Genomic DNA, 20766 nt, shown 5'->3' with positions numbered 1-20766 from the left:
TGAAGAATCGTATTCAAATAGCGTGTGACACCATAAGAAATACACCTCAAATCTTTGAACGTGTACGGCAATCTATGACACGTAGGCTACGTTCATGTATTTTGGCTAGAGGTGGTCATTTCCAGCATTTATTATGAATCGTATTACATTTTACATCTTTACTGTTTTCCACTCAATTTATTAAACAAATTATAAATTATGATGTTTATTTTTTTTTTCTCTGCAGCTATTATGATGTTTATTTTTTTTTCTGCAGCTATTGGTTTTGGGAAAAAAATTTAAGAATAAAAAAAAGTTTTAAATGAAACAAAGATTTTAAGTTAAATTTTATTTCATACAACTTCGCCTCGAAAAAAAAGTTTTGATATGAAATAAAGTAAGGGTTGCTAATTTCACCCCCGTATAATGTAATAGGAATATTGAAAAAATACACGTGGTTAGTCCTTTGCGAGTGCACGAAAATTACAGAATTTTAAGTTTCTAGCTTTACTGAAATTAAAAAAAAAATAAAAACTCAATTTTAGTTACCACCTTTTATGGGTGATATCACCCTTAAGGGTTGGGCTGAGGAAATTTTGTTATAGGAAGAATCCATATTAACTTCATACGAGCAATCACCTCCTGAAGTTTGTCGCATGAATTTGGAAACACCCTGTATATCTAGTATTATTAATATTATTTATAATTTAAACACGTTACAAGTCAGAATTTGGTATTATTTTTTGAGAGTAAATTAAATGTAAGACCAAATACTTACGATGTCGGGATAGTATCACAGGGTTTTTCCTGGTTTTCCCTTGTGATTTACTATGAAGTCTCTAACGCGAGAATTTTACCGTCGTTGCATTTGGTTGTCTTTTTAAAGACAGAGCACATGCTATAATTTTTTTGTGACGGATATTCTTGAGTTGGGGTTGATTTCATGTAATCGAATGAACTATCTTTCAGTAAGTCGTCCCAGGAACGCAACTCATAAATATTGGCAATATCATTTTAAAGTCTTCTACTTTAAAATGTATAATATATGTCTGAATTACCAATATAAATGAGTCAGATTAAATAAATTATTAGAAGAATTTTTTACTTAGTAACAACATTTTTGTTTATTTTAGTAATATTTTGTATTTTGACAACGGCACCCGATTTGGGCGTCGAAACGTTAATAAAATTATTTTTTCATTTTAATTGTGGCTTATTTCCCATATAAATAATTAATCATAAAAATGCCACAACGAAATAGCTTCAGAACAACATTCTTCTTATAAGTACTTATTACCTGTCGAAAAAACGCTTCAGTACCCTGGCTGTTGAAGTGTCACGTACAGGGTATTACCCCTTACTACCCTGGAACAAGGGTCTTATTACCTTGGCCTAATTACACTATATTTGACCTTTCTGCTTACAATAAATCCGGTACCAAATTCGTGTCGGGTAGGATGTCTACTGTAGTAAATATTGCAATTATTTTTCCAAGATGCCTGAGCTAGTCCATCTCATTTCCTGTAAAGCAATGATATTTGCTTTGGCTTTATTCATTTCTCGTATGAGCAGAACCGTAGCTCCAGGTTGCAGTGGCGACGCATGACTTTTTCTGAAGTGTTACCAAAACCAGATGCAAAAAATCTTATTTAAAAAAAATGAAGATATGGCTAAATGTATATATACACTCACCGGCACAAAATTCCGCCACCCAAAATTTTTGATTAAGTTTGACAATCTATAACTTTATTATTTGTACTTCGATTTTAAAGATTCTTGCACTAGTTTGTAGGTACATGTATTGATGTCAATTGCTATTATTCCGGCAACAAAAATTTTTTGCTTAGATGGCATTATACGGGGGTGAATGTAAGCGTTGATTTTTCTCCCTCAACTTTAAAAAATTCTGTGGAAAAATTGGAGGGCTGATTTTGTTTCATACTCCTTTTGTATTATCCTGGAGGTATCACTAAGGTCTTGTTTTTTGAATTATCTGAATATCTCTTTTCTTGTAAGAGCTTTAATTAAAAACACTGTTTTGAAGGTTTATTTAATTAAAAATATCAAACGCACTAAAATTAACAAAACAAAACAAATTTAACAACAAAACAAAACAATTCAATAACGGTTATGTCCACCTCTTGCAGCAAGGACTGCTCGCAATCTGTTTAGCATCTAATAAAGATGTGTTTTCCTTGCCTGGGGAATAGCCCGATATACCTCTACCAGGGCCATAACTGTACCAAATTTTCTGGAGGCCTAGGATGACGGCAAATAGCTTTTTTTTATTCATCCCATAAATGCTCAATATGATTGAGTACTGGGCTGCATGCGGGCCATTCTAATCTTATCAATCCAACCTCAATTGTATGAGTCAATCAGTGTTTTTATTTACAAAAAATGGTACAGCTCTTGCAAGAAAAAAGATATTCGGATAATTCAAAAAACAAAATGTTTGTGATGCCTCCGGGAAAATATGACAGGACTATGAAACAAAATCAGCTATTCCATTTTTCCACAGAATTTTTTAAAATTAGGAGAAAATACAACGCTTCCTTTCACCCCTGTACAATGACATGCAAGCAAAATTTTTTGTTACCGGAATAATACCAAACAATATTAATACATATATACCTACAAACTGGTGTAAGAATCTTGAAAATCGGAGCACAAATAATAAAGTTATAAATTGTCAAACTTAATCAAACATTTTGGGTGGCGGAATTTTGTGCCGGTGAGTGTAGCTTCAATAATATCATTTTGTATATCACTTGAAACTCTCGATAAAACAGATGTTTCTAGATGTTGACAAAATTTTTGATCTTTTTTTTTGGCAATTAATGTTAACAATTCCCTGTAATTGCCTGGATTGTCAGAGTCGTCGCACTCAAAATGACCACGAAACGCTAGTTCTTGTTTGACCCAAAAACATACAGTATCTATTATAAGTGTGCTAAGGATATACCTATCTATTTTTTTAACAAACTCATTATATTTAGCAATATTTGCTTTAAAAGCTTGGTTAAGAGAACTTTTGATTTTTGTTTTGCCAAACTGAATAAAATTGGGTATACATCTTACATGTAGGTAACGGAGAAATTTCATGTCTCCTTTTTAAAAATCTAACACTATTTAAATCGTGAACCTGGTCCACCCATTTTTCTGTAGAAACCAGAAGACATGGCCAACAATACAGTATATTTTTATTGCAACCATAATATAACCAAGGATTTTCACTGTACCAACTAAATTTAAAATATCGAACTACTTTTGTTGATTCCTTTTTTAAATTGTTTAAAATAGGTCTTTCATTTTTAATCTCATTTTTTTCTTCAAAATTATACAAGGAGAATTACTTTTCAAGTAGTTGATCGATTAAGAAGCGACACTCATCCATGATTAACTGCACGCACACTTTTTATAGGTACATTTACTGTCACCAATTTTAAATCTGGTAACAGCGCTACTGATACACAGCGCGCTTATGCCATCGCTTCTTCAAAATTTTCAGTCACTGGCCGGTCCCGAGCGCCAGCGTGAGTATATAACAATTGTAACCAGAATTGAGTCTGGTAACAGAGTATAATAAAGTGCAACTGAGTCACATAAACTCGCCAATATTTTCGTGTCTACGAGTAGTTGGCTATTTACTGAGTTAGGTACTATTACCACATAATATAATAATATATTTCTATTGGTAAAAATATTGGTAAATAGAATTATTCATCGTCATAAAATATTTATTTGCAAGATTTTTAACTGTTACCAATGGTAACAGTGGTTACATGGACGCTTCGCCAGTGCCAGATTGATAGAGACTTCTTACGTTCCACGTGCCCATTTTTAAATCATTATTATATTTCATTTGAGAGTTCGTCGTAGGTTAAAAAGTCCGGTTTCTTTCTTTGTAGCTTTCATAACAAAAGGTATTTACAGGGTTGGGTAGTTAACCCAATGCCAAACCGCCTTTTCGGAGGACCATTTCACCCGCTCTTGTCAGCTCCCGACATAACTTTCCGCCCGAATTGCATATCGGACCTACAGTTTTACAGGGGACACCAGCGTGAATGTGAGAGTCGGATTTGAGTAGAAGAGGCTAATTGGAGTAAGCTGAAATCAACTCAATGTTTTCGCATTCTACCCCTTTACCCCCCTTTTTTCAAGGTAATACCGAATGTTTTACTTCTTGTAGTTTGAAATTTTATTCATTGATTGACATCTAGATGTGATAGTACCTAGTGTTGTTTTGTTATAAATTGATATTTATAATAAAATTAAAGCATCTTTGGTATTTAAACTTTTTTCTACGTTTGACAAACTGTAACAAAAAATTTTGAACGTATCTACGTACCGGGTGTCCCAATAAGAATGGCTCTCGGCAATATCTCAGGAACCGTTTATAGTGGAGCTTTGAAATAAAAAATTTTATAACAAAAGTTGCCTCAGGAAAGGCCTGGAAATTATTTTCATAATTGTAGGACCACCGCTAGAGGGCGTAATTGAATATCAAAAATTAAAAAATCTAAATTTTACAAAATTTTCCTAATGAAGGGGCACTGGAAATCCGATCGTCGTGTTCTTCATAAAATTCTACGCATATTTGATTTGACAAGTTTAGGTCTACCTTTGGAAATAAGAGGTGGGGGTGAGTGGGAACCTTGTTATGAAAAACTGGCTGTGAGTCCGGTTCTGCTTAATCAAATTTTGCAAACTTGGTCTTGTTGAAGACAGATTTGTTCGTCAATGTAAAAGTTATGATTTCGAACCAACTTACTGAGTAATATGCCAGCTAGAAGGCGTTATTTAATTTTTTTCAGAAATCTAGTGTTCCTTGGAAAATATTAAATACAAACATGCATTTTTAATACCATATTAAAAAATTAGACAAAATTAGCAACAGAATAGCGAAAACCGCATGTTAATACCTTTTTTCTATCTCGAGATATCTTACAAAACGTGTAAATTTAAAAACATAACTGTTACTGTCACCGGTAAACGAAATAATTCATTAAAAGTAGTGTGCTATGGAAACAACAAAGAAAAATTTTCCAGCTGTCAACTTATATTAGGTCTTTTCAACGCTTCTCATTTGTTTCGAGCCTCGTTCATATCTCGTATATTAATATTATACACGGATTATACGGCATATGACAGAGGCTCGAAACAAATGAGAAGCGTTGAAAAGCCCTATTACAAAGAAATAAAAACAACTATTTAGTGATGACATAAACGTTCAAATTTTTGCCCATCATTTTCGTTGCAAACATTTACTCTTTCAAGAGTAGATTGAACAGCAATCTCAATTTCTGCTCTCGATATGCTTTGAATGGCGATTAGTATTCTCTGGCTAATGTATTCTAGAGTAGTGTATGATGGGCAACAATTTGAATATTTAGGTCGTCACTAAGTAGTTCTTTTTGTTCTGTGTTATATTTAATTTTAATAGTATTGTTTCTCTTTATATTGTTGTTTTAATTAATTATATTTTTATACGTTGACATCTGGAAAATGTTATTTTGTTTTTTTTTCACAGCACACTACTTTTCATTAACTTAGTTTACCGGTGATAGTAACAGTTATGTATAAAATTTACACGTTTCTCGAGATATCTTGAGATAGACAAAAGGTATCGACATGCGGTTTTCGCTATTCTATTGCTAATTTAATCTAATTTTATAAAGTATGATTAAAAATGCATACTTGTATTTAATATTTTCCAAAGAAAACTAGATTTCTGAAAAAAATTAAATAACGCCTCCCAGCTGGCTTATTACTTATTAGGATGGTTCAAAATTATCACGCTTACATTGAAGAAAAAGATCTGTCTTCAACAAGACCCAGTTTTCAAAATTTGATTTAGCAGAACCGGACTTACAGCCATTTTTTCATAACAAGGTTCCCACTCACCCCCACCTCTTATTTGCAAAGGTAGAGTTAAACTTGTTAAATCAAATATGCGCAGAATTTGACGAAGAATACAATAATCGGATTTCCAGTGCCCCTTCATTAGGAAAATTTTGTAAAATTTAGATTTTTTTATTTTTGATATTCAATTACGCCCTCTAGCGGTGGATTCACAATTATGAAAATAATTTCCAGGCTTTTCCTGAGGCAACTTTTGTTATAAAATTTTTTATTTCAAAGCTCTACTATAAACCATTCCTGAGATATGGCCGAGAGCCATTCTTATTGGGACACCCGGTACATCGATTTCTAGCATTGAAATTAAATTTTCTTCAACCTAGTTTTTAGGTTATGACAAAGATATGAAAATTTTTATTTTGAGAAACAGATCCAAAAGAAAAAGGTTCAAAGATTACCACTGTATTCTTTATAAATTCGTCGCAAATCCGATCAACTTTGACTGGTTGTGTCTTTATTATTAAGGGTTGTTTCCACGCTACATCTTATTGTACGTTTTGTGTGTATGCAAAACGTATGAAAAAACGTACGTTTTGTCAAAAGTATAGATACACATTAACGTTTTTCCTTACGTTTTCTACCTCAGTTCTCAGTTCAAAGAGTCTTGAGTTGTATGAAAACAATAGCGCGACTACAAATCGCAAGTGGATTTAAGTCCGGCGCTTATGCTTTTCCCATCATATCTTCGATCTGACCTTGGATTTATACATGACCAATATAATATACACTGGACGAAACGTATGTTTTGTCGTACGTTTTGCATTACACACAAAACGTACAATAAGACGTAGCTTGAAAATGACGCTTTAGAAACCACTCCTCGTAAGTCAACTTTTTTTGCTTTTAAAAGAAGTGCCTTGCCGTGTCTTTTCCAACTCCGTTTTCTGAATAATAAAAATTAAACTAATAATTACTGAGATATTCTATTTTTTGTTTATAAGCCAACAAATTCTTTAGTTACACCTTTAAAACATTCCAGATGCCACCCAAATAGTCCGATTTCAATTTTATAAAGTACGCTATGTATGTTGGAGTGCTTTTTTATGTAAAAAATTGGCAAACTTCTATATGGTCCAGTTTTTGTTGTGCAATATTTGAAAGAATATATTATTATGTTGATGGTAAAAAAATTTATGATTTGTTTTTCAGAGATATTTCATCAATGATGAATTTGCTAGCGGCAAAGGCAATCTTGCCTTTCTTCTAATCGGAGGAGAGGCAGAAGCAAGTAGTTATTTAATGACCACAGGATCATGGATCACGTACGCTCGCAAATATAAACCAATTTTGTTCCAACTCGAGCACAGATACTATGGTAAAAGCCATCCGACTGAGTAAGTAGAATTTTGTATGTACATAGGTACATACGTATAGTAGAGGAAACGATATAAGGTCGAACTGCACCGATCTGTTTAATGGAAAAAAATTATTTTATATGTAAATTAGTATGTTAAACATGATAAAAAACAAGGGGTGCCTGATATAATCCTGTTCTAACTATAATTAATTAAAAAATTATTTTTTTTTTCATAAATTTGACTGACGTGTTTAACAAAAAAAATTAACACTATCGGTAAGTGCAAAGCCTACAGGATATGTAAACATAGGGGTGCCTATTTTTATCCTGTCAAATCGATTGGGTTGCCAGGTTTAAACAGGTGTCTTGTTCATAGGTATTTGCACCTACTTGTTTAATCTATCAAGCAAACACAAAAATAAGCACTGTTTAATTGCAAATACGATGATATAGGGTTGCCCGTAAAAAGCCTGTTCTAAATGAGGGTTGCTAGACGAAGCAACGAAGCACTAAAAAGCCCAAAACCTAGGAATTTTGTGCAGTAAGATGAATCGTCATGGACCTTTTTGCATTCGATTAGAGAGAGTGTCAGGCAACTTTGTGAACTAAATTCATCTAGGGCAAAAATTTTTGTGCATAAGAAAATGCATTTTAAAAGTGCATCTCGAAGAGGTGAAAATGAAAAATTTAGAACTTTGGAAATATTGACGGAAATGAGTTGAATTTTTATACTCGGGAGTTTTGGGGATCGCTGAGCACGAATTTCATATCGGCGATGGTCTCCAAGGTACCTGGTGCCCACGATGGAACTCGTCGCCTAGAGTTTTACGTCATAATCATTAAAAATCAGCCAATATCCATTACTCGGGGGATTTTTGGGATCGCCGGCCACGAATTTAATGTTGGCGATGGCATCCAAGATACCTGGTGCCCAGGGTGGAACTCGTCGCCTAGAGTTTCTAGTTATAATTATCCAAAATCAGCCAAAAACTATTACCCTTGGGGTTTTGGAAGCCGCTGAGTACGAATTTCATGTCGGCGATGGTCTCCAAGGTACCTGGTGCCCAGTGTGGAACTCGTCGCCTGGAGTTTTATGTTACAATAATTAAAAATCAGTCAATATCCATTACACAGCGGTTTTTGGGGTCGCTGACCACAAATTTAATGTCGGCGATGGTCTCCAAGATACCTAGTGCCTAAAAAGGAACTCGTCGCCAGGAGTTTTTAGTTATAATTATTCAAAATTAGACAAAAACTATTACCATGGTGGTTTTCAGGGTCTCTGAGTACGAATTTCATGTCGGCGATGGTGCCCAACCCAGCAAACAGACTTGAGCCCAATTACGTGATAATTACGTTAAATTTACGGCAAATTTCAACGAATACGTAACTCGGTGATTTATGACGGGAAAAAAACGTATTTCAGTGCCAAATCATTCACCTATATATTAGTGCTTTCTTTATACATGTTTGACATTAGAATAATATAAAATCATAATGACGAATATAGTACATGTTTTTTATAATATTTGTGAATTTTGGTTACATCGCAAAGGTACGTTTATTTCACGTAATAATCACGAAACATAAATAACTTCCTTTGGTTTAATTTTGAGAAATATTTTGGAAACAAAATTTTACAACGGTGTTGGTTAAATACGTATCGCTTGAATTTTACTCATTGTATTTTATGGACGTCGAAAAATTAGATATATTTCACGTAAAAGTAATGTAAATAATACCAATATTTAAACAAAAAGTTTATGATTTCGCTTTTAAGAGGAAACAGTAAAGATCAACAGGTAGCAAAAACGCGTTCCAAGATTGCGGCTGTAATTTTGAATATTTTTTCGAGATATTTGGCCCACGTATTCGTAATATAATAAAGAATGGCGGTACAGAGCCCAATTTAAAAAATATATTAATATGTGGAAATTACTATGTAATTAAATACAATATTAAAAAAACGAGCCTGTACCGCCATTAAGAAGAACAAAAAAATACACTTTCTTCAAATAAACTTTTTTATCTGATGCCTAGATTTTGTCATTTTGGAACTACTAAAATTTTTTATTTCATTAGTAGTTCCAAAATGACACAAAATCTAGGCATCGGATAAAAAAGTTTATTTGAAGAAAGTGTATTTTTTTGTTCTTCTTAATGGCGGTACATGCTCGTATTTTTTAATATTGTATTTAATTACAGAGTAATTTCCACATATTATTATATCTTTCAAATTGGGCTCTGTACCGCCATTCTTTATTATATTACGAATACGTGTGCCAAATATCTCGAAAAAATATTCAAAATTACAGCCGCAATCTTGGAACGCGTTTTCGCTACCTGTTGATCGCTACTGTTTCACCTTAAGATCATTTAGCATAACTATTTCAATCCAACCTTGATTTGAAGCTATTTTTTTCTTTAAAAATATCACAGGAGCTAAAATGATATTGAGTCTTATTTTCAAATCGCGCGCGGTGATGAAGTACTATCAAGCCTTTCTCCTCCTTTAAATACCATCACGTGACTAACATAGTTGGTTCGAAAACTAAATTAATCGATTTATCGAATAATAGATACGTTTCGATAGGATTATTTTTTTATATTATTCTGGTATTGAAATAGATTTTTAGTAAGACCAATTAGTTAATAGTAGAAGAAATTTAAAAACAAAAAGAAAATTCGTAATACTAATTTAAAGTAGGTAAGTAGAATAGTTTAACTGTAATTTAAAAATAATCGATTTTTATAATCGATGATCATTACCTCTAATATCAGCTTCTCTGGCTTCTCACATTTCTCACAACAAAACAAAAAGTGAAACGTGAAGAGCTTTATTTGGCTTTATTTCCCTCGTTTTATTTTAGGCGGGTTTATTTATAGTAATGTCTTTCGTATTAACGTTTACCTCACTGCTCGAGGGTTGAAGTGCCTTGATGCAATTAGAAAAAACAAGAAAGTGTCGAAGTGTCCTCGAAATTAAAAGTGACCTGTGTTGTGTTTTATGTTGGCAAATTTTTTAATGTGTCTTTAGGTCGGTACCATTTTTGGTTCATTATCTTGTATAATAGTTATACAGGACAAATGTTTTAAAATCTCTAAATTCTACTAAATAAATACATTGTTAATACTTTATATGCTTGTTTTATTTATATCGTATTATGAGGATAATAATTACGTGATTCATAAGTTAATTAAGGTCGAATTATTTACGTGAACCGAGGACGTATCTTTCACGTGAATACTAATATATTATACATTCCCTAAAAGATATGTTAATCAACACGTATTTGCAACGTGAATTTCCCGAAAGATTTTATTGCTATTTAAGGTAAATAACACGTCTATTGAAGACGAGTTATTCACGTAATTTAAAGACGTATTTTCAATGTGACATTCCAACCAAATTTTCACGTGAAATTCACGTTATCAATTTACGTATATTGGTGACAAATGTACCCAAAATTCACGTAATTAACACGTCGGTCTGTTTGCTGGGCAAGGTACCTGGTGCCAACGGTTGGAACTTGTTGCCTAGCGTTTTATGTTATAACCATTCAAAATCCGTCAATAACCACTGCTCGGGGGGTTTTTGGAGTCGCTAAACACAATTTAATGTTGACGGTGGTCTCCAAGGTACCTGGTTCCCAGGGTGAAACTCGTCGCCTGGAGTTTTATGTTGTAACCATTCAATACCAGTCAATAACCGTTACTCGGGGGTTTTTGGGGTCCCTGAGTACGAATTTCATGCCGGCGATGGTCTCCAAAGTACCTGGTGCTAAGGGTGGAACTCGTCGCCTGCAGTTTTATGTTATATTCATTCAAAATCAGTCAATATCCATTACTTCGGTGTTTTGGGGGTCGCTAAATATAGTTTTCATGAATAATTTTTCTTAAAACACTTTTATATTATATCCTAAAAAATTACCTATTTAAAAATTATTTTAAAATTTTGTCGCTTATTTTAAAGCAGTTGTCGTTAAATTTTGACACTAGGTAATAACATTTATGAAATTTGACATAATTTTGGCATTTCAAGGGTAATTAAGTTATATCAGCGATTTTTTGTGTTTTCTGCGGTATTATTTTAATTTTTAGATTTCTAGTCTGCTTTTATATAAAAAACAGTGGTTTTTAGAACTCTTTAGGGACGTATTAGTACCTATAATATACTGTTGATGGATAACCGTCGAAGGCCAATATGATCAACCAAAAAAGAAGATGTATATGGTGATTTTTCTATTGACTTTCTTGGGTGTGAATCTGTCTTTTTATTTTACTGCTCCTGGTTTAAAAACGAAGCATAGTATATATGTGAATACCTCCAAGCTACACTTTTATGTAGTTCTCTTCTTTTAAAATTTTTTAATTAATAATTATTAAAAAACATCTAAAAAGTGATACCGTATTTAAAGTAAAGTAAGTTTTTAATGTTGGTGTTTTGAAAAAGTCATATATTTTATACTTATTAGTTTTGTTAATTACAGAATAAATAATAATATTATAATATCAAGCCGTTTAAGATTGGTATTAAAGGAATTTTCATTATCTACAGTCTATAGCTGCGCTGTTTTATAATTTTCGTTTTCGAAATTGCGGAAGAGAGAAATTTGTGTAACTTCAAGTAAGTAAATATATTTTTTTATTTTATTTTACTTTTTTATTAATTTTTTCATTATAATATACAAATAAATTGATTATAAATATGTGCACTAACATTTAATTTGGCACGTATTTTTTAGATTACTGTATACCTACCTTGTAGACCATCGCCAACATGAAATTGGTGCCCAGCGACCCCTAAAACCTTCATAGTAATGGTTATAGACTGATTTTGTATGATTATACCATAAAACTCCAGGCGACGAGTTCCACGCTAGGCACCAGGTACCTTGGAGACCATCACCGTTATAATAGTCCAGGGTTACTAGGACCATCTTCTCCCGGTAAGGGTGGTTAACCCTTATCCGAGGGGTGGAATGATTAATAGTCGTATCACTGCTTAAGTTGTTTTATTATACTTGCATGAGTATAAGCTGGTAGCAAGCTACGCGACGTCGTCTCGCGGAGTGGAGATGATACTATTTGAATATGAATAATCTTACGTCTAAGAAAGTATAATGACGAATGTGGAATGTGGAATGTGGATTCCCTTACTATGTTTTGATTGTATAAGTATATTTGAAAGTGCCGAGTCAGCGGCGACCCTGAAAGGTGTTTATAGTAAACACCGACCGTGACTGTATGTATAACTACTCCTCACAATCTAGGTCAATAATATTTATGTAACGAAAGATATTTGTTTATGGTAACATTTAAATAATTGAAAGAAATTAACGTAGATAATTAAAGGGTGTTTTAAAAGATATCTAATAAGTACAGATGAATTCTTGTACACCTTTCCCTCCTAAGAATTTTCTGACTACGGGGAAGAAAATTTTGCAAGTAGTGCTACCAACCAATATTGTGTTGTAATCAATACAAAAAATTTTATTTTATATAAAAACTTTCCTAAAACTACGTAAATACATAAATAAAAATAAAAATGTTCGTTTAACAACATTGTTTCATTACACTTGTCACTCACTGTGTTTTCGGATTGTAAGCATATAATCTATTCTTATGTATTTCCTTGATTTTATTGTTTTCTATTCTGATTTTACAATTAAAGTTATTTACTTCTGTTATTGTGAAGGGGCCTACATAAAGACTATCAAACTTACCATTCTCTTCCCTTTTTACCAGGACCAGGTCTCCTATTTTAAAGTGTTGAGGTGTTGCTTTGAGCTTATTCTTTTCTTGCTGCTCTTTTTTGTTTTTTAATAAGAAGGTTCTAGCTCTCTCGTGTGCGCTTTGTAGTTTGTATCGTAACTCATTGTAGTAGGCATCTATATTGTAACATGGTTGAATCTCCTGTGTAAGGTCTTCCGGTAGGTTAACCTTCCTGCCATATAACAGTTCGAACGGTGTGTATCCATGATACGCGTTAGGGGTTGTATTGTAGCAGTATGTGAACATTCTGCAACACACATCCCAATTTTCTCTGTCTTCGTCTATGAATGCTCTTACATACTCGTTCAACGTTCTGTGTAGTTTTTCGCAGCTTCCAATGGACTGTGGGTGGTATGCCGTTGAAAAGTTGTGCTCTATTTTTAATAGCTTTATTAATTCCTGCATTACTTCGTTCTTATACTCTGTGCCTTGGTCTGTTCTTATTTGCTTCATGAGTCCGTATGTTGGTATGAAATGATCAAAGATTCCTTGTGCTATTGTCTCTGCTTTTTTATTGCACACTGGTATGCTGACCGCGTATTTTGTCAGTTCACACAACATTGTGATACAGTATCTATTACCTTCATTACTTCTAGTGAATGGACCTATTGTATCTATGTATACTATGTCCCATGGTTGGGAGAGATTAAATGTCCAGCAAACGACGGCACTGTTGCCAGATTTACCTTTTTCCTTTTAGCGGGAATTTTAAAATTAGTCTAATGCCACTTTGGTTTTAAAAGAGAGTTCTGTATTCTTAAATTTATAACCTTACTTTTACAAGTAATTAGGATTATTTTATTTACATGTAAATATTGAAACAAGTATTGTACTGTGTCATAATTTAAAACTCATGTTGCAGTATTTTGAAAAAAAAATGAAGCTCAAAAGAAATATACTTATAGAGTACAAATAATTTTTTAATGGGAATGGAAATTTACGACTTCAAAGGTGAAAATGTGTTGGGATAGTATACAGGGTGTCCCGGAAAATAGTGCGTTCCTTAAAGGTATAGGTAGAAGGCACCATGTAGAACAAAAAACTCTTATAACATTTTTTTCTAAATTCAACCGTTTGACCAAAAAACTATAAAACATTTTGGAACGCAAATTCAAATCTGGCAACTCTGTGAAGTACAAGAATCTCAACGTAAATAGTCCCATGTTTAGTAAACAGATAATTTGGAAGAATCCTGTTTAGTGTCAACGCCGAAAATGTTTTTGAGTCGTGTGTTCATGAGTAATATTATGATATTATGTTGTTTATTTATGGCAGATCAATAAATGGAGAGGCATAATATCTACTAAAATTCTTTCAAAATGTTTTGCTGGAATTTCTCGTCGTATGAGTGTGAGTGCATGTTCCTCTATGAATTCAAGTGTTCGCAAAAGTGGTGGTTCAGTTAAAATATGTGTTTTCATCTTAAAATATGTAAGTATAATTCGTTTAAAATTATGCCATATTTCAACTACATTTTAAAAAAAATTATAGTAAACAAAAATAGTAAGTATTAGGTTGGAATATTTTAAATACTGTAAGACACAAACGAGTTCTTATTCACCAGTGCGTAACATGTTGCCAGATTATTTCATTTTCTGAAGATTAAAATTCAGGTATATGGAAACCAATGTAATCTTTTTTTTGGAAACGGGTAACTTTAGAAAAAAATGGTATAGGACTTTTTTGTTCTAAATTGTGTATTCTATCCATACCTTAAAGGAACGCACTATTTTCCGGGACACCCTGTAGATGGACACTTTTTTATTTTAGTATTAAGTGGTTACATAATTATTCAGAATATTAATAAAATTACTAGTAATTTGAATTACTATTAATATGTATTATAATAGTATTAATTCTCATCATGTATCTGGCTAAATAGCTAAGCGCTAAATAAAAAAAATTGAAAAAAACATTCTTAGTGGTCTAGCTCCTTTACTTTGCCTGGGGGCGAGGCGAGTTAATAAATTCTATTTTCTTATTGCAGTCATTTTGTGATGGCTTAAATGATGTCTTTAGGCTGTGAAATTTTAACCGTAGAAAGACATCTTTATGACTTGTATTTACATGATATAGGGCTTTTCACTCAGTCATTTGTTTCGAGCTTCTGTCATGTGTTGTCTAATATTAATATATCTATGTTATATGTTATTGATATTGCCAATGATACAAACCAATGACGTATGACGTAGATATATTAATATTATGTGACACTTGACCGAAGCTTGAAACAAATGACAATCGATGAAAAGCCCTATTCAATAGGGCATTTCATTCACAGTCATTTGTTTCGAGCTTCTGTCATGTGTTACATAACATTAATATATCTACGTCGTACATTATTGGTATATACCAATGATACAAACCAAAGACGTATGACGTAGATACATTAATATTATGTGACTCATGACAGAAGCTCGAAACAAATGACAATCGATGAAAAGCCCTATTGGCGTCTGCATATCAGAATCCGGTAATACTATATTATTTATCTATGATCAGGATATTGCTGGGTGTACACAAGTAAACAACACTTTTTTGATTAAAAGGTTTATTTCATTAAATCAAAACTTACATGGATACAATTTAAATAAGATATTTTTTCTATTTAAGGCAATATAATATAAGATATATATTTTAGTATAACTCTCCTACATTAACAAGCTTTAACACATTCAGTGGCCATGACGTGTATGGGTAGCATCACGAAGGTTTTACGGAAGGTACTGACGACACATAAGTTATGTGAGTAGTACTGTGTAACTAAATAAGTGATTTAAGTATGTGGTACCAGCCAAGTGGAGCTTGTTCGGGATGGGCACCAAACATGTTAATCTGTTCATGCACAGAGACTTATACTATAATATGTTATATCTCATATTGCTCACTCATTACTACTGTAGTGAACAATATGAGATGTAATATTATGAGATAAAAATAATATCATTTACGTATATCTTTACTTTACGTACTGCATTCTCTACCGCCAGCTTATCAAGCTGTGCCAACGCTTGGTTTAAATCGAAATGATCCAATCCTGTGGCTATGCTTTTGCTGCATTTTATTTTGTTTTTGGCCCTAATGCTCAGTCTTGGTGAGATTAGTTCTGCTCCAAAGGACAAAATTGGTAGTCTATGCGCCTCTAAATTATTTAGTACCTTCCTTACTGTCTGTTTGGTGGCTTCTGGCTGTAGTGCTAGTTCATTTTCAGCCCTTGTTTGTCTTGCTTCTTTCTCCTTTTCTCTTGCTTGAGCTCTTGTTATAGCTAGTATATGGGTGTTGTCTATGTATAGGTTCTTTAGTTGATGCAATGTTATTCTTGAAAGGCTGTCTGCGTAGTTACTTTTCCCTGTTATATATTCTATCTCGAAGTCATATTCTTCTAGGTCTAATCTGATCCTCGATAGTTTTGAGGTTGGTTCTTTCATTGCAAATAGGTGTGTCAAAGGTTTATGGTCTGTTTTTACTTTGAATGTTGGTGCTCCATATAGATAACATTTAAAATAATTAATTCCCCAATGGATCGCTAATAATTCCTTAACGATTATAGGTTTATTGCCTTCTCCTTTACTAAAACTTCTTGATGCATATGCTATAGGTAGGTCTATTCCGTTGTAATCTTGACTTAGGATTCCTGAACAACTCTCATTGGATGCGTCTGTTGTTAGGATAAACTGTTTGTTGAAATCAGGATATTTTAAGATTGGTGGTTCCGTCAGAGATGATTTAAGCTTTTTGAATGCTTTTTCACACTCCTCAGACCAAAAAAATTCTACTCCTTTCCTCGATAATCTGTTGAGTGGTCTGCATATTTCCGCAAAATTTTTAATAAAACGTCTATAATAGTTGCAAAATGCTACAAATCTCTTTGTTTCTTCCGCTGTCTTAGGTGTCGGGTATTGTTCAATTGCTGCATACTTCGCTTTGTCGGGTGATACTCCCTCTTGAGAAAGATCATGTCCTAAATATGTTACTTCCCTTCTAAAAAATTGACATTTTCCTGGGTTAAGTTTCAAATTGAATTTTCGACATGTCTCAAATGTCTTTTTCAGGTTGTCTAGGTGATGTTTTTCAGATATTCCTATCACTTGAAGAGAAGTATCCATACTTACTCAAATGTGGTCTCGAGGTAAACCAATTACAAAAAACTCGAAGATGTACCACAAGGTTATTTATTATTGTTAAAAAACATATAAAAGGACGCGTTTCGGCTTTACACAAGCCATCATCAGCTTAAATACAGGACAAAAAACAACGGACTGACCAGAAAAATAGGAAGGAGGAAGAATCAGCTAGTTTACATTATAAAATATATAGATGTACACATTTCTTCATTAATAATTAGCTAATAATAGCATTTTGTTATAATTGTATTGTAAAATCCTCAAGAACTTCCGCATGTAGAGGAACCATCATGTTCCTCTACATGATGGTTCCTCTACATGCGGAAGTTCTTGAGGATTTTACAATACAATTATAACAAAATGCTATTATTAGCTAATTATTAATGAAGAAATGTGTACTGTAATAATGAAAACCTTGAGAATTAAAGGTTTTAATAAACTAAAATTGTACATACATTATGATTGACAAACTGTGATATAATGATATGACAATGACATGACATTGACATGAGTGAATGACATAATGACAATAATAACAATAATAGTTATGCAGAAAGGAACACCACATTCATCCACGCTGTTAGTTTCTGACATAATCTTGTAAATGGGAAGGAGGCTTTCTTATTCGCTTTTGCAATATCAGTTCTGGGGGAACTGAAGTTGAAGTAGTTGGACCGTCACCAGGAGCAGAAAAAGGTTGTTGAAGTTGACTATCTATGGTATTAATTTCTTCTACACTGTTCAATGGTTCCATGTTTTGATTTATCATGGGGGACTGGTTTTCTACATGTTTTTCATTATCTTCAATAGTTGCCTCATCTACTGCCAAAAGGGAAGTATTTCCTCTCGGAGCTAAGTGTCGGACCGATACTGTGGTTTCATTTCCATTTGGTAATCTGACATGTGCATAGTCTGAATTTGCTTCTAGGAGTTGGACTTCTTCCACCAGAGGTTCATATTTCGAATTTCTAACATGTTTCTTGAGGAAAACAGTTCCAGGAGTACTAAGCCAAGTTGGAATAGATGTACCATTTGTTGATCTTCTGGGATGATTAAACATACGTTCGTGTGGAGTACAGTTAGTAGAGGTACACAGTAAAGATCTAATTGAATGTAAAGAATCAGGTAGTACATCTTGCCATTGGTTTATGTGAAGATTTCTAGATTTAATTGCTAGTTGAACTGTTTTCCAAATGATACCATTATATCTTTCACATTGTCCATTTCCTTGAGGGTTGTATGGAGTTGTATGACTGGAAGCAACACCATGACTTGTTAGGAATGATTTTACCTCAGCAGACAAGAATGAAGATCCTCTATCGCTGTGAATATATGCAGGAGTTCCGAAAGTAGTAAACAACTCAGTTAAACAACTGATGACTGTTGAAGATGATAAATTTGAGCATGGGAATGCAAATGGAAACCTTGAATATTCATCTACAATATTCAGCAGATATTTATTTTGATTGTTAGATGGTAAAGGTCCTTTAAAGTCTATATTCAGTCTGTCAAAAGGTGCTGTAGCCTTAATCAAAGTGCTTTTGTTTTTGTAAAATGTTGGTTTAATTTCAGCACAGATTGGACAAGAAGAGATAGTTCGTTTGACATCTTCTAAAGAATAAGGTAGATTTTTACATCGTATCCAGTGATAGAATCTGGTTATTCCAGGATGACACATTGTGTTATGTAAATTGAATAAATTTTTATCTGACATAGTGGGGTGAATAGCAGCAGATATTCTTGAAAGAGTATCCGCAACAATGTTTTGATTCCCAGGTCTGTAAATAATTTCAAATTTATAGCAGGACAGTTCTATACGCCAACGCATTATTTTCTCATTTTTAATTTTAGATGTTGATTTTAAGTCAAACATAAAAGCAACTGACCTTTGGTCTGTAATAATTTTAAAGTGTCGGCCCATAAGATAGTGTCTCCATTTTCTTATGGATTCCACAATTGCATAAGCTTCTTTTTCAACACTTGAATGATTATGTTCTGTTTTTGAAAGTGTTCTTGAATAAAATGCTACTGGTTTTCCTTGTTGTGTAAGTTGAGCTCCAATGGCAAATTCGGAGGCATCTGTTTCAACTGTAAATATTTCATTTTCATCAACAGAAGTGACTACTGCTTCTACAATGTCCTGTTTCAGCTTTTCAAAGGCATATATTTGAGTTTGATTTAAGGGAAATTCTTTGATATTGACAATAGGATGTATCTTTTCCGAAAATTTGTGTATGAATTTTGAATAGTGGGCGAACATTCCTTGAATTCTTCTTAATGAAGTGATATTTGTTGGTACTGGTAAATTGATAAGGGGTTGCAGTCTTTCAGCATCTGGTTTTATAGTTTTCTTTTCAATAGTATATCCAAGTATATTAATTTGAGTCATGCAGAATTTCGATTTTTCATCGTTTAAAATTAATTTATATTTCCTTGCGATTTCCATAAAGTTTTGTAGATTCTTGTCATGTTGTTCTTTTGTTGTTCCACAAATAGTGACATCATCTAGGAATGCAAATGTATCTGTTAATCTTTCATTCTCTATTATGTTGTTAATCGTTCTTTGAAAACATGCTACTCCATTGGTGACACCAAATGGAATTCTTGTAAACTGATAGAGGTTGCCACATGCTTCAAATCCAGTATAGATTTTCTCATGTTCTAGTATGGGAATTTGATGATAAGCACTTCGTAAATCGATTGAACTAAAGTATTCATATTGAGAAATTTTATTTACTAAAATTTCGAGATTTGGTAAAGGGTAGGCATCTAGTTCAGTAAATTTATTAATAGTTAAAGAATAATCGACAACCATACGTTTTTTATGATTTGTATTACTAGTAACTAGTACTTGTGCTCTCCATGGAGAATTGCTTGCTTCAATAATATTTTCTTTCAATAATTTTTGAATTTCAGTGTCTATGAATTTGGAATCTTCAAAGGAATAGCGTCTTGATTTTACGGCGATAGGTTTGCAGTTTCCTGTTAAATGGGCAAACAGTGGGTATGGTTTTACAATTGCTGTTGTTAGATTACAGATTGAAATTGGAGGTTTCTTACCATCAAAATTGAACTGCACTCCAGAATGTTTATTAAGGATATCATGACCAATTATGACATCTGAGCATAGGTTTTCTAGAACATAAAGTTTAAAATTTTTATAGGTATGTTCAGATATTTTTAGGTTAACAATGCAAAAGCCGCAAACTGGAGAGTTTAAAGATGAGGAAGCCATTTGTACATTTAAATTTGTAGGGAATATTTGTAGTTGATTTTGAATGGCAATACTATTTGAAATGTAACTGTCTGTACTACCAGTATCTACTAGAGCTTCAACCTCAGAATTATTTACATGAATTTTTATTATAGCTTTTGATAAACAGGACGGAGAAGCAGCAGATAGCATTCCAACTAAAGCAGCAGATGTTTTGTTATGAACATGTGATTTTTGTTTTTGATTCTTACTTTTACAGACTTGCTCAAAATGTCCGAATTTACCACAAGAGCATTGGTGATTTTTAGCAGGACATCTATCTCTAGTATGGCGACTTTTTCCACAAAACCAGCATTTTGAAAAGGTAGCTGCGCTAGTCGAGTTGTTTTGATCAGTTTCGTGTGCAGTATTCTGAAGGGTGTTATCAGTAGTAATAGAATTTACAATAGAATTTG

The 20766-nt window shown here is 33.1% G+C and overlaps 1 protein-coding gene across 3 annotated transcripts in view; it reads left to right on the top strand.

The window, feature by feature from the left end:
* The window catches only part of LOC114344885 (putative serine protease F56F10.1), a 112942-nt gene that overhangs the window by 38099 nt on the left and 54077 nt on the right, over positions 1 to 20766 (top strand). For all 3 annotated transcript variants that reach the window (XR_007700014.1, XR_007700015.1, XM_050657649.1), the window contains exon 3: positions 7051 to 7235. Coding sequence is in view for 1 of the 3 variants with exons in the window: in XM_050657649.1 (XP_050513606.1) it covers positions 7051 to 7235 (185 nt within the window). In the remaining 2 variants the exon portion in view is untranslated. The remainder of the gene's footprint in view (positions 1 to 7050; positions 7236 to 20766) is intronic.

The sequence above is a fragment of the Diabrotica virgifera genome, chromosome 8 (genome assembly GCF_917563875.1).
Source record: "Diabrotica virgifera virgifera chromosome 8, PGI_DIABVI_V3a".
Taxonomy (NCBI): domain Eukaryota; kingdom Metazoa; phylum Arthropoda; class Insecta; order Coleoptera; family Chrysomelidae; genus Diabrotica; species Diabrotica virgifera.
Note: the sequence above shows the minus strand (reverse complement) of the source record. Positions and strands in the feature narration are given on the sequence as shown.